This window comes from Martes martes, assembly GCF_963455335.1.
Source record: "Martes martes genome assembly, chromosome: 9".
NCBI classification, from domain to species: domain Eukaryota; kingdom Metazoa; phylum Chordata; class Mammalia; order Carnivora; family Mustelidae; genus Martes; species Martes martes.
Genome location: NC_137896.1, coordinates 117883535 through 117909435, shown reverse-complemented (window position 1 = coordinate 117909435; position 25901 = coordinate 117883535). Strand labels below are relative to the sequence as shown.

Here is a 25901-nt window from a genome sequence, read left to right as displayed (position 1 = left end):
AGACCTCACAGTCCCTCTGAGAGGAGTCATCGAAGTCCTTCTCTAAAGAGCCATCACAGTCCCTCTGAGAGGAGCCATCAAAGACCTCCGTTAAAGAGCCGTCTCAGTCCCTCTGAGAGGAGCCATCAAAGTCCTTCCCTAAAAAACCACTACCGTCTCTCTGAGAGGAGCCTTCGAAGTCCTTCTCTAAAGAGCCACCACCGTCCCTCTGAGAGGAGCCCTCGAAGTCCTTCTCTAAAGAGCCATCACAGTCTCTCTGAGAGGAGGCCTCAAAGTCCTTCCCTAAAGAGCCATCACCGTCTCTCTGAGAGGAGCCATCGAACTCCGTCTCTAAAGAGCCATCACAGTCTCTCTGATAGGAGCCCTCGAAGTCCTTCCCTAAAGAGCCATCACTGTCTCTCTGAGAGGAGCCTTCGAAGTTCTTCTCTAAAGAGCCATCACCGTCCCTCTGAGAGGAGCCATCGAAGTCCTTCCCTAAAGAGCTATCACAGTCCCTCCGAGAGGAGCCATCGAATTCTTCCTCGGAAGAGACATCACCGTGCCTCTGAGAGGAGCCATCGAAGTCCTTCTCTAAAGAGCCATAACAGTCTCTCTGAGAGGAGCCCTCAAAGTCCTTCCCTAAAGAGCCATCACCGTCTCTCTGAGAGGAGCCATCGAAGTCCTTCTCTAAAGAGCCATCACAGTCTCTCTGATAGGAGCCCTCGAAGTCCTTCCCTAAAGAGCCATCACTGTCTCTCTGAGAGGAGCCTTCGAAGTCCTTCTCTAAAGAGCCATCACCGTCCCTCTGAGAGGAGCCATCGAATTCCTTCCCTAAAGAGCTATCACAGTCCCTCCGAGAGGAGCCATCGAATTCTTCCTCGGAAGAGACATCACCGTGCCTCTGAGAGGAGCCATCGAAGTCCTTCTCAGAGGAGCCATCACAGTCCCTCTGAAAGGAGCCCTCAGAGTCGCTGTGAGAGGAGATATCGCAGTCCCTCTGAGAAGAGATGTCGCCGTCCCTCTGAGAGGAGATGTCGCAGTCCCCTTGAGAGGAGCAGTCGCAGTCTCTTTCAGAAAACTCATCACAGTCCCTTAGAGGTGAGAGGACACAGCCCTTTTGAGAGTAGACAGCACAGGCCCTCTGAGAGGAGTGGTCGCAGTTCCTCAGAGAGAACTCACTGTAGTCCCTCTGAAAGAAGTGGACGCAGTCGGTCTGAGAGGAACAGACACAGTCATTCTGAGCAGAGCCAACAGAGCCACCTTGAAAGGGGCCAGTACAGTTGGTGTGGCAAAACCCATCTCAGTCCCTCTGCGGGAACCCATCACAGTCCCGCTAAGGAGAGACTCAAACACAGCTCTCCTAGGGAGAGGCTCAGACACGGTCTGTCTGAAGATTGCAAGGGCTACTCAAACACGTCTCCTAGGGACCACACACAAAATGCTCCAAAACAGGCCAAGTTTAGAGGCCTGAAGCTAACAGATGAGAAAAGATTCGTCCCCATTATTCACTGACTGGCTCAAGCCTTCACCGACCTGCCCCTTATCTGGCTTCTTTCCTGCTCAGCCACTGCCTCCCAAACCTGCACCCTCAGCAATCAAAGAGCCTCTATGCCTCTCTACCTGGGGGGAGGGAGGGCGGGAATGGGTCTGTAATTTCTCTAAGATAAATAAAGGGGCAATAATTGATCTCCACCTAGAAAGACCACTCGTCGTGCTGGAGGGGGGAATGGAGGGTGAAGGGATATTTGGTGTCGCGCAAATGGATGGAACGCCAGGAAGAGGCCCTGAAGCCAGGTTTGGGGCTCCAAACCCCACCTACAGCTTCCCAGGGCGGGGTCTCAGAGGAGGGAGTCGTGTCACGTGACTCACTCCAGCCGCAGCCCCCTCGGAAGCTGCCAGGGGGAAGTTGACGTTCAGACTTGGGATCAGTGGCGCCCACTCCACATCCCCCTCAAACTCCTAATACCATATTTCTCTGAATCAAAGATGCATCATTTACTTCTTTTTGGTTTTTGTTTTAGACAGCACGAGTGGGGAGGGGCAGAGGGAGAAGAAGAGCGAATCTGAGGCAGATTCCACACCCAGTGCAGAGCCCAATGCAGAACTTGATCTCACAACCCTGAGATCCTGTGCTGAGCCGAAAATTAAGAGTCAGATGCTTTACCCACCAAGTCCCCCAGGTACCCCAGAGACATCATTTAAAAGTTCACATGCAGGGGCGCCTGGGTGGCTCACTGGGTTAACCCTCTGTCTTCAGCTTGGGTCATGATCTCAGGGTCCTGGGATCGAGCCCCACATCGGGCTCTCTGCTCAGCAGGGAGCCTGCTTCCCCCTCTCTCTCTGCCTGCCTCTCTGCCTACTTGTGATCTCTCTCTGTGTGTCAAATAAATAAATAAAATCTTTAAAAAAACACACAAAACATCACATGCAACCCAATTTCTAAGATAATAAAATGTGATTATATATATGTTTAGGAATTGATGAAACCTACTGACTTAGCTTAACCGGCTAGATGCTTCTTTTTAGGAGCTCCTATGTAGAGGAGGAGCCTCTGCTTTCTTCCTGGCTTCCATCTGGCCCCAGCTCTGGCCTCTGGATTTGCCCTTCCAGCTCTGGTCCCAGGTCTACCCCCTCCCTCACACAGTCTCCCTCCCTCTCCGTCGAGACCTCCCCCTCCACTGAACTCCACTTCAAATCACATCCTTTAGTTTTCACCCAGGTACTCAATTAGTTGAACCACAGTGGTCCAACTTCCCCCAATTTCAGGCTCTTAGGGGTTCTGCCTCAGATCCCCTTTTATAGTTTTCATAGCTCTGGCTCTAGCATCTAGCAAGCACTCAGCAGGTACCTGCTGCCTGAGCGAAAATGAGAGGCCCAGGAGGAAAAAGCAATGTCTGAGGAGGAGGAATCTGGCTGTGAGAGCGGTCCGGGAAGTGGACAGCCAGGAAGGGTGTAGCCTGCCTCACCTTCATCCAGCACTTGCCCACCAGGCTGCTGCCGCCTGAGTCCCGCACCTTGAGGTAGCAGTCGACAGCGCGGCTATACTCTCCAGCCTGCTCCCACTGGCGAGCTTGGTCCACGAGCCCCTCCATGCCCCTGAGATGAGAGTACACGTGACCAGAACGGGCTGGGCAGCCTGGCCTATCCTGTGCATACCTTGTGACCCACTCTCCAGCCCTGCCCACGCTTGCTGCCTCCTGGCGTCATACCTGGCCCCTCTCTTGGTAGCCTCCCGCTCGTACTCTTCCTGCAGGGCCTCCAGCTGGCCCGGCACATAGTCCTTGCAGATCCGCAGGGCATCACTCCATAATCCAGCCTCCTGCTCAGATTTCCAGGTATCAGGAAGGCAGAGGCCGGCATGACACCTTCCCCCTGCCACACAGGTGCTCTCTACTATGGGCCACGGATCCCTAGGTCCTTGGACCTCTCTTCTCCTTCTCGTCTCCTTCCCCCTCTCCAATGCTAACTCTCTGGATCTTTCCCAGGAGTAGTGGTTAGTGTAGTGCTCTGTGGGTTCTTACACTCTCTCCCCCTCCCCCTCATGGCCCTGAATCCGGTGCCCTACCTTATAATAATTGAGGGCCAGGCCCGGTCTCTGGGCCCGAAGCAGCAGCCCTTCTGCTTTCTGAAAGTCCTTCTCCTCCGAGGCCCCCCGGGCCTGCCCCACAAGACAATCCATATGACGTGACACAGAAGCACACAGACACGTAAAGGAGGACGTGGGTCGGGGGACACTCGGAAAAGCCTGTGCTTCCTGCGACGAGTGGGCGTAAAGGAATGGGATGGGCGCGAGGCAGGGGACCGCAGTGAGCCTCACAGCACTACTCTGCCTCGGGAGCAGGGGCTCCGGGTTCTCCACCACTTCCTCCTGAGCCACATTTACGCTAGCAGAAAAACTGTCTCTCTAAAACATTAAGAGGACCCTCAGCCATCTGACTCCATGCAGGATTATCACTGGTCTTTGCAACATTTGCTTAAGAAAAGCTCTTTTTGCATTTAACAGAAGCACACTTCCTTGACTCAGAAGTCAATTACTGGCTTAGTGCACCTTAGCTTTAAAAGCTTTAAAAGCTCTTCTCTCCGGGGCACCTGCCTGGCTCAGTCTGTAGAATGAGTGACCCTTGATCTCGGGTTGAGTTCAAGCCCCACACTGGGGATAGTAATTACTTTAAAGAGGTCTTTTTGAAAAAGAAGGAAAAAGGCTGATCACTTTCCATCTTCTTAGAACAGCTAAACACTGTTCTGAGCCCCCGGGGAACAGGGGCAGAGCTACTGATTCATTCCTTGCCTCTCCATCACGTTCTTCTGAGGATTTCTTCACTCCTGCCTCTGTCTTCAGAAACACTTCTCAGCTATACAGCAATTTTCCTTGTCTACGCAGAGGCTCTCTCTCGAAAGGGGCCAGTGGAGAGAAGCCCTGAGGCCTCACCAGTTGTCAGCGGCGAGGTCAACGGCAGCTTCCGGGAGTCCGAGCTTATTAAGCAGTCTCACTGCGGACTCTCCTCCCAGGCTCTTTGCCCACAGATAGGCCACGTGTTTGTGGGCATTAGCTCCTCCGTGAGCCTTGGCCACCTGTGAAGCAAAGCCATTTGGCAATCCTCCCACGCAGGGCCACATGGCGGCTCCCTTCTCCCCTCTGATCGGACTTCAGCTTTGACAAGGGTCAGGGCTTTCTACTAGAACTGGGAGACGGCTCAGTTTTGGGGTCTGTTAGCCTGCTCAGGGGCCAAGGATGGACTTCAGGTAGTCCACAGACCCCTCCTACCGCATGTGAAATTTTGCCTGTCAGTATGGACATTTTTCAAAGAGACCCACGACCAGTTCAGAATGCGTCCCTTGAGAGTGGGGAAAAGGAACGGGCATATCCCCAGAGCGACCTGGACTCCTTACCCGGTAGGCCTCCTCCCAAAGCCCACTGGACCGGTACATGTCCACCGTTGCCTTCCACTCCTGAGCCTCGAGGTAGTGATACTCGGCCTCCTGCAGTCGGCCTTCAGCCTCCAGCTCCTGGGGAAAGGAGGGTCAGGATGGGGCGAGGGGGACGTGGAGCCTGTTCAGGGAAGAGATGGCCGAGACTGGAGAAAGGCTCACCTTGCCCGGGTGTAGGTGTGTGTCACTGAGGAGATCTGGGTGGTGCTTCCCTACCAGGCGGATCACATCATCATCCAGCTTGTGCTTTCTGAACATGGTGATGGCAAGATCAGGCTCTTCCACTGTCACATAGAGCCTGCGGAGGGGAGAGAGACACCCGGGGCCTCCTCGACCCAGATTCCTGCATCACTGCCTTCTAGGCAGACTGCGCGCATCCTCAGACGCACCCCTCTCCCTGCACGCCTCCCCTGGGGCTGCGGCTCACCTTTCCGCCTCCGGGTACTTGCCCTGCTTCTCCATCTTCTGAGCTGGGTGATGTACAGCACCGACACGTCTTCCGGCCTCATGCACTTCATTGCCAGCTGTGCAGACACGCAGAGCCCCAGTAGCCTCAGGCGCACTTCCCAGGGAAGCAGGGGGGCTGCGGAGTGCCCAGGGAAGCGCGACTCAGGGGTGACCTGTGTTCCCAGCAACTCTGAACCTTCCCAACAACCACAGGGGTTTGTGTACGGATGCTTTCCTGGTCAGTCTAGGGAATTCCAAGACCATAAGGAGCAAAGTCAGAACTATATTCTGTTCAGGCAAAAAAGCCAGAGATGCCCTGTACTGGGCACGTGTTCTCACTCCCGTGCTCCCGCCGTACCCACCGGGTTTTGGGCGCAGGCAGGGAACGAAGTTGCCACTCTGACTACAGCATGGGGAGGGGCATTTGGGGCTCCCCAGCTCCCAAACCCTTCTGCTCGCTTCGGAATTACAGGTTTGGAACAAGGGCCTCTTCATCCTTGCCTTTCCCTGTGGCTAGGTCTCCAAGCCCTCCAGACTTTTCTATTTTGGTGCTCTTTCTCAGCTTTCAAGGAGGCTGGTGAAGAGGGGACATCAGAGTCCAAGGAAAGTGGGGACAGTCCCAGAGAGGTGTCTCCACCGACTCCACTGCAGAACAGACCCAGCCTTACCCCACCCTGGCGCTTACACGCTGAGGGAATTACAGCGGCCCTTGTTTGCCCAGCGTTTAATTTCCTTCAAGCAGCTAAGAATCCCTTATCTACACGAATGCCCTCAGGTTCCTGTACACTCAGAGCTGTGCCCGCACTAATGCCTGGAGGTAACCTGACAAAGTGTGCAACCACTTCTGCTTCCAGCTTGAGTCCTGTTAAAATACAACTTTAACCTGGGCCGTACTTCTGAATACATTCGTTGCTTAGGTCCCCTGAAGAAATCACTAGGCAAGCTTCCTAGTCTCCCACAGGGAGGAAGGAAGGGAGGGAGGGAGGAAAGGGGAGGAAAAGTAGGGAGGAAAGGAAGGGAAGAAAAGGAAGGAAGGGAAGAAGAGAAAGCAAAGGGAAAAAACAGAAAAGGAAAGGAAAAAAAAAAGGAAAAAGCCGGTAAGCGAAAACCTGAGCAGGAAAAAAACAGGGGAGCAAGTGGAAAGGGTACAGTTGCCCTGATGGCAAACACAGCAGCGGGTGAATAAACCAGGGGTCCTCCAGCAGGGTGAGGGGGCGATTCTGAGAATCTATGAGTCATGAAATCTGGGATCCTCTCTTCCGGAAAGGGAACAAAAGTCATTAGTATGCCTGATTCCTGCAAAAGCAAACACTGATCATCTCTAGAGGAAAACATGCCCATGTTAGGCCCTTGAGCTTCTAAAAATTATATTCAATGTAACGTAAGCCCCCCAATAAAAAAAGATACCAAAAAAAAAAAAGGTACCAAAATAGAAGTTAACCACAATAAAGGAGTAAACAATAACAATAACTACAGCACTTTTGGACGTCCAAGGATTTCCAATATTTAAAATAACAATTACGGGGGGCGCCTGGGTGGCTCAGTGGGTTAAAGCCTCTGCCTTCGGCTCGGGTCATGATCCCAGAGTCCTGGGATCAAGCCCCGCATCGGGCTCTCTGCTCCGTGGAGAGCCTGCTTTCTCCTCTCTCTCTGCCTGCCTCTCTGCCTACTTGTAATCTCTGTCTGTCAAATAAATAAATAAAATCTTTTGAAAAAAATTACGGAAGAAATCAGTTATGGAATATGAAAGAAATGTAGAATGTTTAAAGACCTAAGAGATGGAATGAAAAATTAAGCAAGAGACAAGAGACCATAAAAAATGGCCAGGTTGTGTTCCCTTCAGCAGCAAATATACTAGAAAAAATGACCAGGCAGACTAGAGAAAGAACCAAATGAAACCGTACGAAAAATTCAATATTTGAAGTAAGAAAACTCAGTGGGTGATTTCAATAGCAGATGAGACAATGGTGAAAGTGAACCCCTGCCTTGCAAGATGTTTCTTTTTTTTTAAATAATCTTTAAAAAAATTGTATTTATTTATTTGACAGAGAGAGAGGGAAACAGGCAAGGGGAGTGGGAGAGTGGGAGAGGGAGAAGCAGGCTTCCTGCTGGCAGGGAGCCCCAAGCAGGGGCTCGATCCCAGGACCCCGGGATCATGACCTGAGCCAAAGGCAGACACTTGAGGGCCAAGCCACCCAGGAGCCCCTTGCAAGATGTTTCTTAAGGAATTATGTAGAATGTAGCATGGAGCGAGAAGGAGGAAGGAAGAATAAGAGGTGATAGAGGCACAAAGACAGGACAAGACAGAACACATACATAATTAGAGTTCTGAGGGTGAGAAAGAGAGTTCGAGAGAAGCAACAACATTTAAAGAGCTCATGGCTGAGGAACAAGGTGTCCTCCCAGATGGGAAACACACACACACACACACACACACTCGCGCGCGTGCGCATACACACCAAGCACAGTTAAGTAAAAGGACATTTATATGCAGACATTTTGTACTGAAGCTTCAGAATGCTGAAAAAAAAAAAAAAGACTTTAAAACCAACAAGACCTGGACGCCTGGGTGGCTCAGTCGGGTAAGCCTCTGCCTTAGGCTCAGGTCACAATCCTGGAGTTATGGGATTAAGGCCCCCGCAATCCCTCCCTGCTCAGCGGGCAGTCTGCTTCTCCTTCTGCCCCTCCCCTTGCTCTCTCAAATAAATAAATAAAATCTTTTTAAAAAAAGCCAACAAGACAACACAAGGAGCTGTTAATAAACTTCTCAGAACTAAGGGGGTCAGTCAATGGGACGACAGTATTTGCAAAAGACTAAGAAAAACTGTCAAACTGTTCTTTCAAGAACATGCCAAATAAAAACATTTTCAGATCATTCCATTCCGGTAATTTTCAGAAACTGAGGATTCATCTTCAAAACACTTCCTCTCAAGGAGGTAACTCCAGAGCAAAGGTCAGCAACGCAAGAAGAGTGAGCAGAGAAACTGGCACCATGATGGCAAATGTAACCAAATTCCGGCTGTGTAAAAGAATAACGTCTCACTTTGGGGATAAAAAAATACTGGGCAATAATGGCAAAGGGGAGGTAATCAAAGTTCAGGTCCTTGTATCATTTGCCAGGGGTCAGATGCTAAATAAGCTGAAAGTATTCAGAATAATTTAAGGGTATGGTAAACTTCCAAGGGTAACCACTCTAGGAGTCAAATGTATGACCTCTAAAGCAAAAATGTGAAAAATGTGTTTCAAAAAGGAGAAAACAACCCCCAAGCGCCAAACTTAATTAGTCTAAAATGAGGAAAGAAAGGAGGGAAAGAAGAGAGATAGAAAAAAGGCAAAAAGAACTATCACATGCTCGCTCTGTACCCACATCAGTCATCCTAGCCTAGCACGGGGCCTCTCTTGTTTTCCCTCCCAGATTCTGGAAGGTCACGGGAATGTACATGATGCTGGCAGGACGGGAGAGGGACTGATCTTCAGTCTGATAAAAAAAGGAGCTCTGAACAGCTTACAACAGAGAATCCTCACCCAGGAACTGACAGAACTGCCCCCACTATGGGGGCTCTTCCAGCCTAAGAGAACTCATTATGACCTGGTGAATTCCCCAGGGTCACTGTAATAGAGAGGACAGGATACAATGTCAGGAATCTGAACAAGGACGGCTCTGGGGCCTAGCGCACTGTGGGCAAGGATCTAAGCTTTACTTGCCGACTCTATCACAGAGATGATGGGTGGTGGGCCACAGAAAACCAAATAACCTTTGGAGCTTCCCCAGGGCCCTAACTGATCAGTGGGACACTATGTCTGAGGTCCCCTGGCACCGACGTACCCTAAGAGAGGATGTGGTGACCCTCTCGGGTGCCTCAATGTTGTACCACACACACAGGCTGTTTCGGTTCTGAGCCACCAGCACGTCACTTCCTGGGACCCACTGCACGTAGGAGCAGAAGTTGAGGATCGTCGTCTTCGAGCGGCTTTCAATATCGTATAGATGCAACTGCGGAAGGAAGAGGTGGACAGCGCAACAGAAGGGGCTATGGGGTGGCTTCTGATATCGACCATTTCTCTGACGAAATGTGGCGAGCTGACCCACCAGTCAGGCAGATGCTGAATTTCAAAGCTTACTAGCCTGCAGTGCTCGACATTTATGCTGACTTGGTACATCCTGACTCTGGCCCAAAAGGGATGACCAAGTGAGCCCAGAGCTACACCCAGAAATTTAAGTTAGCTGAAGGTCAGACTTTCGTTCTTAGAGTTTAACTCTGGGCCAGAGTTGCCAGACTGGATCACAAAAGGAAGGCCACCCCGCACATTAAATGGTCTGGAAATCGGCGATGTGGCTTTCACATCACAATGAACACGAAAAGAAAAATCACCAGATAGTCTCTTTGCCCTTGAGGCTGAGCTCTTTGGTGATACCATATTGAGATCAGAGTCAATAAGGAGTTCGGGGCAGACTGTCGAGCCAGCCTTAACGCTGTGGGGTACGTGTAGCTGAGGAATGCTGCCACAGGTGTGGGTAAAGGTCAGCCAGGCATGCGGGGGTGAGGCAGTCTCACGAGGGCACAGACTTGGGAACAGTAAAAGAGAAACCAGCTCCCAAATTTCCCTCTTGACTTTGGTGCCATCACAATACCATCTTCTTAAGGTATGGGCTATGATAACAGACACAGTGTTGATTCTTCTGTGCCTTTTGCTATGTTAATGGCATAGTGCACCAAGAAATTATGCCCATCCTGCCCCCCGCAATCCCTGGCAGCAGGTAGTACCACATCCTCTATGGACTACTCAATGGCTAAGGCCTTAGTAACCCTTCTTACACAAAGTTTCCGGTCCCTGAAGAGAAGCTTGGCCCCGTTTCATTAAGTTCCAGCCAATCCACACGGCTCTCGTGGCTGATGGTGCCAATGTTGTAGCCACCAGTCAGATCCACTACAAAGTAAAGGAGACAGGGTTAAGAAGACAGATTCCACATAATCATAGACAGGACACAAGGCAGCCTGCAAAAGTCTTGCCTTTGATTATTACGTTGGGCTTTAAGAATGTTGCATCCGTGTAGAGTATGAGGAAGATGACATAATTTTGCTAAGATGCTTACAATACTGGATTTCTACTAAAATTGTAGAGATTTTGTTTAACTCTGTAGCTAACTCAAAAGGTCCAGATCCATCAAGAAATGAGATTCCTCTCTGGGATCTTGGAGTTGTCTCATAGCAGATCAGAACACATCAGAGCAACGGGCATCCGTTACTCAAGAAATCCTCTGGAAGGCAGCACTGAGCACATTAAGGAAGAGCCCCAGTTCCAGCACAACCACGAAGAGAAAGCTGATGGATGAAATGACCTCGATGAACATATTTGCTGCAAGGAGTTCCCTGTACTTTGAGTGTCAATGATGTAAGAGCCCCGAGGGGCAAACAGTGGAGAAGGCACACAGACAAAACAGAAGGAGCCTCTGATTAAAGTCAGGCTGAGAGTGCTGAGGATAAGAATTTTAGGTTGGTGTGAATTTTGCAGACAATGTAAGATATGATCACACTTAAGGCCTGGCTAGGATGCTTTCAGGGAGTCTCCTGAACACGGCACATTCACAGCTCTTATTTGTATACGTTACCAATGCGCAACGTCCTGCCGTGATCCGTGCTGGAGCTCAAGACCAAATGCCAGCTAATGTCTACAACTGGGAAGACCAACTTAAAAATGAAATTTCCTTGAATTAAAAGCCAACTTGATAAAGCCATGCTTCAATGGCTCAATTTATAAGTAGAATCACAGAATACTAGAGCTGTGGGACCCTATCTCTGTGAACACCCTGAAATTATATACAAAATTCTATGTTTATGTATATTCTTCTGGGAAAGGATCTATGATTTTTTAAAAAAGATTTTATTTATTTATTTGAGAGGGAGAGAGAGAGACAGAGCATGAGATAGGGGAGGGTCAGAGGGAGAAGGAGACTCCCTGCCAGGCAGGGAGCCCAAAGCGGGACTCGAGGATCACAACCTGAGCTGAAGGCAGTGGCCTAACCAACTGAGCCACCCAGGCACGCCACGATCTATGATTTTAATTAGATACTCAAAGGGGTCACTAGTGAAAAAAGGTTAAGAGAAGAACTCTGTCATTTTATATACTATTGAAGACGAGCCCTGTGTAGTGGGATGACTTGTCCAAAGTCTCACAGCTCCTTCCTGCCACTGGAACATGGGCCGCCATACTACATCATTTCCATAACAACTCAACAATCTGATGTGAAACATAAAACTCATGAACTGTAAAAGTATCTTAAGAACGGACCCATGTGTATTTGGAAACTTGATTTATAAGAGGTGACATTACGAATCAGTGAGTACAGAACGGCTTTCCAATAAACGGTTAAACACGGAAAAAGTAAAATATGAGCCACACCCACATTATGCACAAAAATTAATTCCAGGTGACAAGCAAAATCTAAAAATATTAAAATATAGGAGGGAGAAGGAAACTTCTTCTTTTTTAAACATTTTATTTATTTATTTATTTATTTAACTCTACACCCAGCTTGGGGCTCAAACTCACGATCCTGAGATCAAGAGTCACATGTTCCTCTGGCTCAGTCAGTCAGGTGCCCCAGGGAAACTTCTTAAACAAGACCTCAAAAATCACAGACTAGGGGCACCTGGGTGGCTCAGTGGGTTAAAGCCTCTGCCTTCGGCTCAGGTCATGATCTCAGGGTCCTGGAATTGAGCCCAGCATCAGGTTCTCTGCTCGGCAGGGAGCCTGCTTTCCCCTCTCTCTCTGCTTGCTGCTGTGCCTACTTGTGATCTCTCTCTCTCTCTCTCTCTCTCTCTCTCTCTCTGTGTCAAATAAATAAATAAATAAAATCCTAAAAAAAGGGGCGCCTGGGTGGCTCAGTGGGTTAAAGCCTCTGCCTTCGGCTCAGTCATGGTCTCAGGGTCCTGGGATCACGCCCCGCATCGGGCTCTCTGCTCAGCGGGGAGCCTGCTTCCTCCTCTCTCTCTCTCTCTCTGCCTGCCTCTCTGACTACTTATGATCTGTCAAATATATAAAGAAAAATCTTTTAAAAAATCATAAACTATTTCTTAAAAAGTGATTAAATGAACTACACTAAAATTAGAAATGTCTGAACACTAAAAGAGGCTGAGACAAAATATCCGCAACACAAATCACCATCGAAGGCTAGATATGCACATACACAGAACTCCTTCAAGTCAATACGGAAAAGACAGCCTGATTTTAAAAATAGGCAAGGGATAAGAACTGGCAAAATGCAGAAGAACAAATCCAAACACCAATAAACAAATGAACAACAACAAAAATGAATACGGTGAAGTATTATTTCACATAAGTCAGATTGAGCCAAATTATGAAGTCAGGCAATTTCAAGTATTGGAGAGGATGCAGAACACTGGGACCTCTAACTGCTGGTGGGAATGTATATTGGTACAATCTCTTAGGAGAGCAATTTGGAAAGATTTAGCGAAATTACAGATGTACCTCTTCTATGATTCAGCAGTTTCGCTCTAGGTGTAAACCTGAGAGAACCAAAACACTGGAAATGGTGAAAAACCAACAACTTAAATGTCCCTCAGTAAGAGGAGAGAAAAAAGATCTCAAGTAAATATAATGAAAGGACAGGACATGATAGAACTAGGAATGGTGGGGGGGCGCCTGGGTGGCTCAGTGGGTTAAAGCCTCTGTCTTCGGCTCAGGTCATGATCTCAGAGTCCTGGGATCGAGCCCCGCATCGGGCTCTCTGCTCAGTGGGGAGCCTGCTTCCTCCTCTCTCTGCCTGCCTTTCTGCCTACTTGTGATCTCTGTCAAATAAATGAATAAAATCTTAAAAAAAAAAAAGAACTAGGTATGGGTACACAAGTAATAATAATATTATTAATAGCTAACCTTTATTAAGTGCTTATTATGTGCCAGACATTAGTCTAAGTGCTTTTCATATAAGGTAGGTACGATTTTTATCCCCATTTTGTGGATGAGGAAATTGAGATACAGAAAAGTTAAGAAATTGACCTAAGATCACACAAGTATAATTGCAGAAGTGGGGAGGTTTGACTCTAGACCCTTGTTCTTAACGACGCTACATGGATATGTTATTCTCTATACATCATAAGGAATAGTGGGCTGTTCTAAAACCATTTTTCTATACTTGATACATTTCATGATACGGTTAATTTTTTTTAAAGATTTTACTTATTTGTCAGAGAGTGAGTGCACAAGCAGGGAGAGCAGAAAGCAGAGGGACAAGCAGGCTCCCTGCTGAGCAAGGAGCCTGATGTGGGACTTGATCCCAGGACTCTGGGATCATGACCTGAGCCAAAGGCAGGCTCTTAACTGACTGAGCCACCCAGCTGTCCCCAGAGCTAATTATTAATATATAAAATAAGATGTATTTATTTAAGTGAACATTTGTGAAATTCAAATAAATTTTGTCATCACTGGCTACCAATGTCAAACTCTACAGAAAATAAGTCCCCTTCCGGTTCAAACAGTCCATTATCCTATGTCCTAAGTCTAAACAGGAAAATTCATAAATTTACTAATGGTTCCGCTCTACAGTTCACAATTCCTAGCCCTAAGATACATGCCTAAAGAACATGAATAATTACAGGGACAAGCTGATATGCGTAACAGTGTATCTGTATCTCTACAGCTAGACGCAGACTCACACACGTGGGTTAGAACACTTCCCACACCCTCTGTGAGAGCAGGGCCATACATTTACCTGGTGCCTCTCAGGTTCCTGCATTCTCCACTCTACACACCCCTGTGATATGGAAGCATACTATAAACATCTGTTTTGTTACCAGAATTATGAGAGAGTCTTACCTATAGCAATAGTCTTAACATCAACAAGATAAGCCAATTTCTTATTGTCTTCCATCCCTCGTTGACGCCGCTCATTAATATGGACACTGAAACACGAAGGGTGAGGTAAGGCAGAATGGACTTGGGTCATCGGGATGTTTCGCAAGGGCCCCAAAGTACCATATGGGATGAAGTTTTTAGATTAATCTTCAGGATACAGGAATTAGAGGTTAAAAGGGACTTCTTTGGGGTTTCAAAAATTTAGAGAACCTTGTGGGGTTACCTGATGAGGTGGGGGTTCATGAATTCAGTACGTACAGAACCCAGGGTATCATTACTCCCCTATTCCACCGGGGTTAGCTCTCCAGCATCGAAGATCATGCACACCTGGGGATGAAGGGAACTGTCACGTGGTAGGAACTTTGCACGAAGAAGTCTGCATGGTCAACGGTAGTAGAGGGAGATGTCTTGTCAGTGCAAAGTGACTCCCACTTTCCTCTTTATTCTGTTCCTCTGCCTATCTCCCCCTCCTTTCTTTATCTGCTCTCTCTTAGCTAGGAGGTCTACTGAGATGGTGATGGCTGGTTAATCAAGCTCTACTCACATTTTCATTTTCAAAGAAATACTTCTCATTGCCACCAGATCCCTGCCAAGCCACCTGTAAAAGAGGGAGAGGCCATAACAACAATGTGGTAAGTATCCAAGACAACGCTGAGAGAAGGACGGGGTAGGAGGCAGAGAGAAGGAGTTTCGGAAGGCCCTGATGTTGCACAAGAGGGGTGCTGTGTCACATTCTGCCCTAGGCTTCTAGGCTTCTGAGAGATGCTGTAAAAACAGTCCAACAGTGGGAGTTCCCAGTCCAGGATTCTAAATCTCCAGGGTCTCACTCCCAGGTCCACCAGGTCTCCAACGCCAGCATCTTAGAGCTTTTCCTTAGAGATCTTCCCCCTCAGGGACCCGGGTTCCCCGGAAGTAGCAGCTCACGATGCTCCATTCCCCGCCCCTCCGCCTGGGGTTCCTACCTCACTAAGGCGATTAGTGTTCGGGGTCCCCAGCAGCAGCGTGTCTGACGTGTGGGCCACCAGGTAACGCTCCTTTCCGAGGATTTTCACCTCTTCCACCTCAGAGCCATAGTGTGACTTGAGTACCACTCGGGTCCCCGATGACAGGTTCTTCACAATCACCTTGGTAAGGTACAAGTCTGAGCTCCCTGAGGCTTCCCTCAACCCCAAAGAGGGGTGAACCTGCCGTGCCCACCTCCACAGTGTTAAACAAAGCTAGTCTCTCGTTTCCTCACCTAGCCTAGGCTATTGTTGGTAAAAATGACACCTCCCGTTCACACAGTGCTCTACTATTTACAAAATGTTTTCAGAGATTATCTCCTTCAATGCTAATACATAACACATACGGGGTAAAAGTAATCACCCTCTTCACATTCCTGTACCTCGTGTGAAAATCTTTGTGATTACTTTAATCATGGTGTATACTGATCATACTGTCATTTCATATACCTCTTTGCTAAAATGATCCTGATTAAGGAACAATATAATACAGACAATTATCTTTGTATTCTGTGTCCTAACAGTGCTCATGTATAGAGAATGGACAGAAAATGAAAGAACAGGAGTGCCTGGCTGGCTCGGTCAGAGGAGCATGCAACTCTTGATCTCAGTGGTGGGTTTGAGCCCCAAGAGGGGTCTAGAGTTATTTAAAAATAAAATCTTTTTTTTTTTTTAAGATTTTTTTTAATTTAATTTGACAGACAGAGATCACAGGTAGGCAGAGAGGCAGGCAGAGAGAGAGGAAGGGAAGCAGGTTCGCTGCTGAGCAGAGAGCCCGATGCGGGGCTCGATCCCAGGACCCTGGGATCATGACCTGAGCCGAAGGCAGAGGATTTAACCCACTGAGCCACCCAGGCGCCCCCTTAAAAATAAAATCTTAAAAAAAAAAAAAGAGGGGTGCCTGGGTAGCTCGGCTGATTCAGCATCTGCCTTCAGTTCAGGTCATGATCTTGGGGTCTTGGGAGCAGGCCCCACATTCAGCCCCACGTCCAAGTGCTTCCTCTCCCTCTGGCCTTCCTCTGCTCCTGTGTGGACACTCTGTCAAATAAGTGAACAACATTTCCAAAAAAGAGAAAAAGAATGAAGGAACCAATGAATAATAAATGGAAGGAAAAGAGGACAGAGGTAGAGAAAACAGAAAGGTGGGCTCAGGAACTAAGAAATTACCTTGCAATGTCATACACGGTGAGTTCAGAGGCCCTATTTTAGTATATGTGCTGCCGAAGCGAGCACGAGTTCAGAGGCCCTAAAGCAATATTATGCACCTGCATAATCCTAAACTCCCCAGTTAACAACATATAGGTAATAAAGCTTTTTCTGTTTTGTTTTGTTTTAGAGAGGGATGGAGACATGGGTGGGGCAGAGGGAGAGGGAAAGAGAGAATCTTCAACAGACTCCATGCCCAGCGTGGAGCCCCATGTGGTGCTTGATCTCACAAGCCTGAGATCATGACCTGAGCTGAAATCGAGAGTCCGACACTTAAGACTGAGCCATCCAGGCGCCCCAGGTAGTAACGTTTTAAACCAGGAAGATGGAAGGGGCGATCTCTGTACCCCTTAAATTTGGTGTTTAAATCTTGTCTTACAATAAGCTGGAAGGGCTACAGCAGGAAAGTTGCCAAAGAGTTGCCTGATACACTCTGTTCTCCAGAACAGCTCTGCCAGGGATTAAATTTGGCACCGTGGCAGTGTCCAGAAGGAGATTTTGGTGCAGTAGGCTATCGGCTGCTTACCTGGCTAGGTCCCACATACGTCAACTCAAACTTATTCTTGTAAATGCTTCTCCGGAGGCAGCAGTCAAACTGTTCCACTCCACCACAGAGTGTGCCCTAGAAGGGAAAGCGACAACATAAAAGGTAACAGGCATCGGAAGGATATCTAGAGACACCCTTGAAACCCAAGTTCTAGAATCTAGGAAAGAGTTGGCAGTAAAAGGGCTGGCAGTTTTGGGAAGTACCAGATGGAAAGAGGTGGCACTCAAGGACTCAGGGATAGTGATGGGGTGAGAAGGAGAAATCAGCCCTGCCTACAGAATTCTTTGTCTCTTTTGGCTTCCCATAAAGTGCGAATTTCTCTTTCCTGCCTTTAACGTCATATTTTTAGGTTGGAGTCAAAAGGGAAGAGGAGATTCTCTAGTTTCAGGGAGAGTGCTTTAGGCTAAGGCCGGATTTTTCCTCGTTTGGAGAAAGTCACCCAGGCGGAAAGGGATTACTGGTAAAACGCACCGCACAGAGTCGTGAGCCATCCCGTCTCCAGGTCAAGGCAGTGACGGTGTATAAGTTGGCAATCTCCTTGGGCTTTGCCTCCTCCCAGATGCTTCTTCGAGGGCTCCAGTTGAGTACCCGAAGTCTGAAATTAAGGAGGTGGATTTCAGAAGAGATGAAGATTGAGCGAAAGGGTGGAAATGGGTGGGTAACTGAAGGCGATGAGTCTCGCTGTATCAGAGAAGAAAGGAAGTGCAAGAGAACACACATGCTAGGGAATCTCATAGGAGAGGACAAAAAGGTTCAAAAGGAAGGAAGTTGGGAAAATCAAGCCAAAAGCAAAATGGGGTGAGAGCGATAGGAGTGGAGAAAACAAAAGGAGATCATAGCTGGTGAGAAAAATGAGCTGTTAGCAAGGGAGAAATAAGGAAAAAGAAACAGAGAAAAAGGAAGGAAGAGACCCACGTGACATCAAAGGGGATAAAAGGACAGGACTGACAAAGCTGATGTGAGGGGACCGGGGCCCTTTCTTTGTTTTATTTATTTTATTTACCCTTCCAACATCCCTCTCTCCTTCCCTTCCTTCCTTCCTTCCTTCCATCACCAAACATTTAAGCATACATTGTGTACTGGATGCTAATTTAGCCACTGGAGATTTAAAAAAAAAAAATGAACAGGTCCTCCTCTCAAGGGCGTTTCAGTTTAGCCAGATAACTATAAACACCAAAGTGTAATATCATGCGACAAACACTGAGCCAGTGGTCTGAAAAGAGGCAATGGTAATACAAAGAGAGTGGAGATGAATTCCACCGTGGAGGCCCAGGCAGAGGCACAGAGACACAAAATCCTGGTGTACTGTGGAACTCCAGAGTCCCAGCAGATGGTGGGAGCAGGACAAGGGAAGTGAGTGAATTAAAACCTGAGGATCTCTTTCAACCTACACTTGATTTCCAACCATTCTCCCACTCTGGCTGAAAATAACTGGGCTAGAGCAAGGTGTACACAGGGAAAGTAGGCAGAAGATGCACATGGAAAGGGACCCACCTGTCATAACTTCCCAACACAACAGACTGGCCCCCAGGGCTTGCAGCAGCCGTGGTGAACTCCCGCTCCTGAGGGTCACTCACGCCTGTAATCAAAAGTTTGTAGCACGTGCCCTTCCTTTCCATAGGCTACAATTCTCCGATCACAGCCTGCAGCCACGATGCCGTTGGTTGCCCAAGCCAAGGCCTAGGGTGGGCATGGGTGGTTCACCAACTTCCCCTAAGACAGAAGTAAAGGGTTCCAATCACTCTGACTCTGACAGCCTCAGCCAGGGATTTTTCCTTTCTAGGAACAATTTATACCCTGTATAAATCTTCCTCCCAACATTTTCCCATCCCAACACATCCTAATCTGGAGAACTTCACAAACTGTCTTTAGGTTTTATACTCTTACACTGACACGTATGACATACACACCCACGTCTGACATTGTCCTCAAGAGGAAACCTCAAAAGGCTTGTATGTTGAGTTCTTTATCTTTTTTTTTTTTTAATTTGTATTTATTTGACAGAGAGAAATCAGAGCTAGGCAGAGAGGCAGACAGAGAGAGGGGGAAGCAGGCTCCTGCCGAGCAGAGAGCCCGATGCGGGGCTCGATCCCAGGACCCTGAGACCAAGACCCGAGCCGAAGGCAGAGGCTTAAACCACTGAGCCACCCAGGTGCCCCTGTTGAGTTCTTTAGTAAACACCTATAAGGCCCCCAAAGGGACATATCCTACACATTAACTAACGCTGGGTAGGTCCACACGGAGCATACAACTCTTGCTTTACACAAGAAATACATTTAATTATTACATGAGTAATTCTTTTTTTTAATCTCTTTTGGCTTCCAATAAAGTACGAATTTCTCTTTCCTGCCTTTAATGTCATATTTTTAGGTTGGAGTCAAAAGGGAAGAAGAGATTCTCTAGTTTCAGGGGAGAGTGCTTTAGGCTAAGGCCGGATTTTTCCTAGTTTGGAGAAAGGCACCCAGGCAGAAAGGGGTTACTTTTTTTTTTTTTTTTAAAGTTTAAGTTATTTAAGTAATCTCTACACCTCATGTGGCGCTCAAACCCACAACCCTGAGATCAAGAGTCCCATGATACACCAACTGAGCCAGCCACGCACCCCTCTACAAGTAATTCTTAAGGTAAGTTATTCAAACAATAGAGAATTACATAAAGTAAAACATAAACATTCCTTTTATCCCCCACCCTTTCCCTTTTTCTCTCTTGAGAATGACTTTTCTTTTCTATGAATTTATACATATAAATACACTTTTTACATAGATAAGAATAATTTTCACTTTCCCTTACTCTCAGAATCCTTTCCACTCGATTCCTCCTTGCCCACAAATATTAAGCTGTGGCCTCCTGAATAAAAATTCTCTCTGTGGCTGCATCTAAATGTGCCCCCGCCAACCACCTCAATCTGAATGTTCAACCTCCCCTAGGAGGGATCTTGCGTTTCTTTATCCCCATCTCACAGCATCCTTTAGTCATACTTGTGACTCTCCAGAGCCTTCATCATCGCAGAAATACCTAACAATGGTGCCATCTGCATGACCAGAGAGAATTCCTTTCCCAGAGGAACTAAAAAAGTGAGTGAATTAAAAGGAAGAGGAGGGGTGCCTGGGTGGCTCAGTGGGTTAAAGCCTCTGCCTTTGGCTCAGGTCATGATCCAAGGGTCCTGGGATCAAGCCCCGCATCGGGCTCTGCAGAGCTGGGGAGCCTGCTTTCCCTCTCTCTCTCTGTCTGCCTCTCTGCCTACTTGTGATCTCTGTCAAAAAAAATAAATAAAATCTTTGAAAGAAAAAAAAAAAAACGGAAGAGAAAGAGGAAGAAAGAGATTACTCTGTCTCACCAAGAAATCCTGCTTCTGTGTCAAACATTACCCTACCTGGGCTCCCTGCTACCAGTCCTCCCCATCTTCCATATTATAGTCTCCCAGTCCCGACATCCCCATCGCTTCTTCCTACGTCTCCAAGCTTGGGATACTGCTCTTCCTTACTCACATTGTTGTCAGGGACACCACGTAAGAATCTGTTCCATAGATGGTAGATGATTTATTAGTTTTAGTGTTTGCTAAACGAACCTGAAAATGGGAAAATGGATACAAGTCTGGTTAGGTTCCTTTCAATGCCACCCAGATCCTAAGGAAAGAAAAGGAAATAACAAAAAACTGGTCCTTCCCTTTTCTCCCCCAACATATAACTGGACCCTAAGGGAGACATTTAACCGTATTTCTCTCTCCAGAACCATTATCCCCACCCATAGCGTCTCCTGTGTTTCTCTTCCTCCTTTACCTTCCCTTCAGCCAGTCCAAAAACAATGACGTGCTCTGCTGGCCACTGCAGACAAGTGACAGCACTCGGGAAGGAGGAAATCATGAAAAGGATAACCCTATCCATGGAGCCCAGCGCATTTATAACAAACTGAACCCCCCGCCACATGCCACCACCCCAGTCGCCTACAGAGGAGAAGAGGACACAGCCGGGCTCAAGGAGGAAAGCAAGGAGGACGGGCAGCCACGCAGCACCATCCTTCATCCTCTCAGTTGGAAAGGGCAGACTGACAAGTTAAAAATGCAACTTCTGGTTACATTTACGAGTAGGTATACTGATATATGTTTGCTCATCCCAATCTCCCAGGGACAGGTCTGAACTTTACCATCTGGATGAATTTGTTACAGATGACTTTCTTGTCACCCCTGCCAAATAAAAGGAGAGAAAACATATTAAAAACACTTCCATAAATAAAGTGCCACACGTGTTGCTGGGGGAAGGGAAGAAAGACCAGATACCTTCCCTGCTCCCCCTAATGTTTCCTACCGTTGCATAGGAGCCTTGAAAGGAGGCAGAAAATGGAGCCCGGGCAGTTTTAGAACAGGAACAAAGATGCTGTGTCACCAAGGGCTCCCATCACAGGTCCTCATGCTGACCTTAGGCTGATTCCACCAGGGATGGGATCTCATAACACATGAGGCAGGCACAGATAGGGAAGCAGCAACAGACTCGGGAAGGCCTTTGCTCTCCACGTCCCAGCCTGGACCATCATCTTCTCTACTCCCCTTTCCCCGATGAGACATTTCTTCCTGCCTTCCCCTTCTTTCCCAGGTCACCCCCACCTCCCAGGCTCTATCCTCACCAATCTTCGCCAATCTTGTTCACGTAGATGATGTTGTCGGTCTGTCCTATGGCAATTTTAGTGGAATCAGGAGAAAAAGCCACGCCCTTCACCATATAGCTCTTCCTGCCATACTAAGAGTTCAAAAAGGAAAAGAAAAAAAAGTCATGAGTACACATGGTAGAGAAAAGAGAAGGAAAGGTGTTTGTGTGACTGTATTGAGCGTGAGGGATTCATCCTGAGAAAAGATGGGGCAGGCCATTTCCTATGCAGATGGCTGGGGAAGTCAGTTAGGAAGTTTTCCAGATTCCGAAGACCCCATGAACAGGTTAAGGACACACACAGTACTCTCTTCACCTTCACGTCAGCTGGTTTGGTGGACGATTTCTCTCTCCGCTCCCCATGTTCATTGTATAGCAACACCACTCGGTCCACTGTGCAGACAGCAAACTTGGCATTGTTCTGGGACCAAGCCATGCAGGTCGCCTTTGCAGCTCCATCCTGCAGAGGCAGAGGGGGCAAAAATAAGCCCAGCTGTTCATCTAGACTGACAAAAGCATTTCTAGTTCCTTTAGCTCTACTGTGACTTTGGTCAATTCTCCACACCACAGTCCTTAAAACAAAAGATGCATCCTGGTCTCCAAGGTATAAAACCCTGGTCCAGGAGAACAAGGTGCTTTAGAAACCCATAATGCAAATACACTTTGAGGTGACACGCAAAATCAAGTGTACCAATGTGCCCCTGCAATGGCCTTGCTCCTTCATAGCTCAACTGAAATAAATTCAATTGGTCTGATAAGCTTTTTCTTTTTTTTAATAGGTTCTGGTCTTCAGCCATTCATTCAATATATACATTTTTTTTCATTCAACATTATTTTTTAAAGGTTTTATTTATTTATTTGACAGAGAGACAGAGAGAGAGGGAGCACAAGCAGGGGGAGCGGGAGAGGGAGAAGCAGGCTTCCCAGTGAGCAGGGAGCCCTATGTGGGGCTCAATCCCACAACCCTGGATCATGACCTAGCTGAAGACACTTAATGACTTAGCCACCCAGGCACTCCTCTTTCAATATTTTTTGAATACCTTATGGAGAAAGGCATGTAGCCAGGGGCTGAGAGGAAGACAAAGAGCAAAATACGGTCCCTGCCCCCAAGCTAATAACATGGTGCAAAACAGGAAAAATCCCATTAGAGAGGCATGTACAAAGCACGATGATAGTTTGGAGAAGCCTGAAATTGTTTTATGTTTAAATGACCAACTTTAAGCTTTGAAGAATTGAATGTAGTTAAATGGAGGAAGTTATCCGAAGTAGAAGGAATGATAGGAGCAAAGGCAAATCTCATTAAGAGACAGTAATTTAATTTAGCTGAAACGATCTTGCAAATAGAACAAAGTAAGGCAGGAAGAATAGTGAGGCCACTGCAAAAAAAACTTGGAAATCTGGCCAAGGAGTTTGGGCTTATTTGGTAGGAAAAAGACAGTGAAAGTTCTGGAATGGGGAGTAAAACAATCAGAGTTGAGATTTAGGATGAAAATGCCACCAGCTTAGTTTTTTTTTTTTTTAATCCCCCCCACCCCCCCTGCTCTCAAAATTGCACTGCTCAGAAGTCCAATTTTGAAGTTAACATCTCCCAGTGGATTATTCTCTTCCACATCTGTCCACCACCTGGTCCTCAATGGTCCTGCACTAAGGACTTCCCTCCTTGAAATAAAACATTTAGCTTCTGCTCCAATTGTGTGATTAATTACTTGGGCTCCAGAGCTCTGGTTTGAAACGTTGTTACTTTTCACTCCTAACCCACCTACCTCCAAAGTACCAGGTTTAAAAGGCCTTTTTTTTTTTTTTCTCCCCTCCATCACAACCCTCAGAGTCAGAAAATAGCCACACCACCACCTTTACCCCCCTCCATCGCTTCATTAAATTAGGTTCCAAGGGCTGAGGGTTCCTCATTTTCCTTGCTCATCATCTTCCTTCATCATTTTGCCAATCCTGGTCGTTTGCCCTACCCTGCATCATGACATCTTATTTTGAAAGACTGAAGGGGATTTTCACTTCCAAGTATTCCATGAGGGTAAAGGAATTTTTAAATTACAATGTCCGGGGCAGTTTCCTGAGCAATGAGCACTTCTCTCTTTTGTTCTAATTTCCCTCTATTCTCCTCATACCACATTCCCTGTAAAGCCTTCCTCATTCCTCACAGCACTGTCCTGAGGATTAAATGGGGGCAGGGAGTAGAAGAATAAAAACTAACTTTTAACAAGATCTTACCATAGACTAGGCATTTTGATAAATGCTCAACATGCATTGTCCTTTTAGTTCATAACGCTGAGACAGATATGATTATGCATATTTTACAGATGGGGAAACTGAGGTTCAGAAAAGGTAAGTCATTTGCTCAAATTTACATACACAGTTTATAAGGGGGTGGTACCAAGATTTAAATCCACGTATGTCTGACTCCACAAACCACAGTCCTAACTCCTTAAATTATGCCGTCTTGCTACATATGAAACATTCACTTATGGCAGATACTATCATTAGCTTTGTATGAGTCTATCCTTTGAATTTTGAATGTTCTCTCTCGTCTATCAGTTTCTACAGGACTTTTCAGTTCGCTAAGGCTTTTGCGCACGTGACTTTCTTTAACTCTTCCTCCAAACCCCCTCAGGTTGCTGTTATTGTTCCTCCCATTTTCCAAACGAAGTAGTTGGGTGGGCGCTCAGAGACTGTGTGCCGAGGGCTTCAAGTCAGCGGGATTGGACCATTTATTTCAAGTGGAGCTGCCACTAGGACTTGAATGCTGGTCTCCTAGCTCCAAAACGCAGCCTTTCTTTAGCATGGCTCCTCTCCCGGTGCCCAGCCTTTTCCGAATCTGAGATCTTCATCATCAGAACGAACGTGAGGTCTTCCGCACTCCGTCTTTGGGGCTTTTACCTAAAGCGCTTGTTTATCTGGGCGCAGACTTAGGTTCGCTGTTTACATGGGCCCCCAGCGCGGGGCCTCGTGCACAACTGATGTCAAATGAAACGGAATGAAAGCTACCGACGTTAGCGGTCCGTCTCGTCTACTGCACACTACCGACCGAGCAGCGATTCCGCATACAGTAGGCGCTCCACATCGTGAAGATGTCAGTTCCCCCACTTCTCTGGGAACGTTAAGGCTGGCGAGGGAGGGAACAGGCACGCAACTCCTCAGGGTCCTCAGGTGCTTCAACTGCATGACGAACACCTGCCTCTCTGATGCCACCAGTCAGCGACAACTCCCGTCGTTACCTGGACAACCCGCCACGCAGCCGCAGCGACTGCCCCTGACGCAGAGGCGACTAGGGCGCGACACATCACGTAGCTCGCCGTGAAGCAAACAGAACGTACGCAGGCGCAGTGAGGTCTAGGGCGGGACCCAGAGAGGACGCGAATCCTCTCTTCAACCAATCCTGTCGTTGCTTGCAAACTCCAGCTCAAGCCACGCCCACAAGCCCTCCGGAAACTCGAGGTCCTACGTAATGGCGGTATTTCTCGCACCGGAATTGTGAGTAAAGTGTGGCTGAATATTTCTTTTAATCCTTACCACCCTGGAGGAAGGCAGGGCGGTTGCTTTCATACGTTTTGCAGCGGCCCGGATTGAACCCAAATAGGCTATATGATTTGCACGGGGTATCGCAAGGCTAATAATGATAGCTAACTGAATACTCAGGCGGGGCTCCTGGAGGTGGCAGGAGTTGTTGGGGGGGGGGTGTCCAGGACTGCGCAGAACGCACGGGTGGCAGCAGCTCTCCCGGGCTCCCCACGGCCCACAGCAGCCCCGGATCCGCCCGTTCTCCCCACGCCTTCCCCGCCCCCGCATCACCCGGGCGTCCCCAGTGCGCCGCTCTGCCCGGCCCACACCCACCTCCGCCGGTCCTCGCGGTCAGTCAGGCCTCGGGGGGCTGCTCGTGGCCAGAGGGCGGCCCATCGCCCGGCTGCGTGGCGCTGCACCTGCCCCATCCCGGCGCGGGCCCGGCGCGGCGGGCAGCGCGGGACCGAGCTGCGGGCAGAGGGCAGGTGGCGGCGTAGCGGGAGCGGGCCGCGCGGCTGCGGGGGTCCCCAGAGCTCGGCCGGGCCGCGTAGTCTGTCCCTGAGCGGGGGGCGGTGCCGGCGCGGCCTGGCCGCCGTCCGGAGTCCCGGTGCGGGAGGCAGTGCGGCTGCTCCGCCGGCCCCTGCAGCGGGATGTGACCGTCCCGGCTAGTTAGCCGCCGCCTTCTGCAGAGCTGGCCGCGCTCGCTCCGCCGCAGCCCGACCGGGACGTGCCGGCCCGCCCCGCCCCGCCCCGCCCCGCCGGGGTTCT

The 25901-nt window shown here is 48.3% G+C and overlaps 2 protein-coding genes across 2 annotated transcripts; both read right to left on the bottom strand.

Annotated features, from left to right (window-relative positions):
- Positions 1–103: 103 nt before the first annotated feature.
- LOC308349152 (intraflagellar transport protein 172 homolog) lies at positions 104–18675 on the bottom strand (the record flags this gene model as incomplete). The annotated part of the gene is given in 24 exon segments (XM_080813673.1): positions 104–1192; positions 2946–3075; positions 3189–3298; positions 3545–3637; positions 3797–3863; positions 4409–4551; positions 4870–4986; positions 5071–5206; positions 5336–5378; positions 5381–5590; positions 5695–5758; positions 9182–9349; positions 10173–10204; positions 10207–10284; positions 14191–14276; positions 14453–14511; positions 14515–14556; positions 14774–14827; positions 15192–15353; positions 16963–17058; positions 17455–17578; positions 18478–18557; positions 18559–18663; positions 18667–18675. Coding segments are annotated over 24 exon segments (3297 nt in total), but the record flags the coding sequence as incomplete, so codon positions are not given.
- On the bottom strand, positions 18664–25792 carry LOC308349015 (intraflagellar transport protein 172 homolog). Its single transcript, XM_080813555.1, has 6 exons — positions 25467–25792; positions 21937–22080; positions 21601–21713; positions 21124–21163; positions 20469–20548; positions 18664–18696 (listed from the first exon to the last, which is right to left on the bottom strand). Exons 2-6 carry the CDS (start codon positions 22054–22056, stop codon positions 18684–18686), a joined length of 366 nt encoding a protein of 121 aa, XP_080669681.1. The 5' UTR covers positions 22057–22080; positions 25467–25792; the 3' UTR covers positions 18664–18683.
- Between the last annotated feature and the right edge of the window lie 109 nt (positions 25793–25901).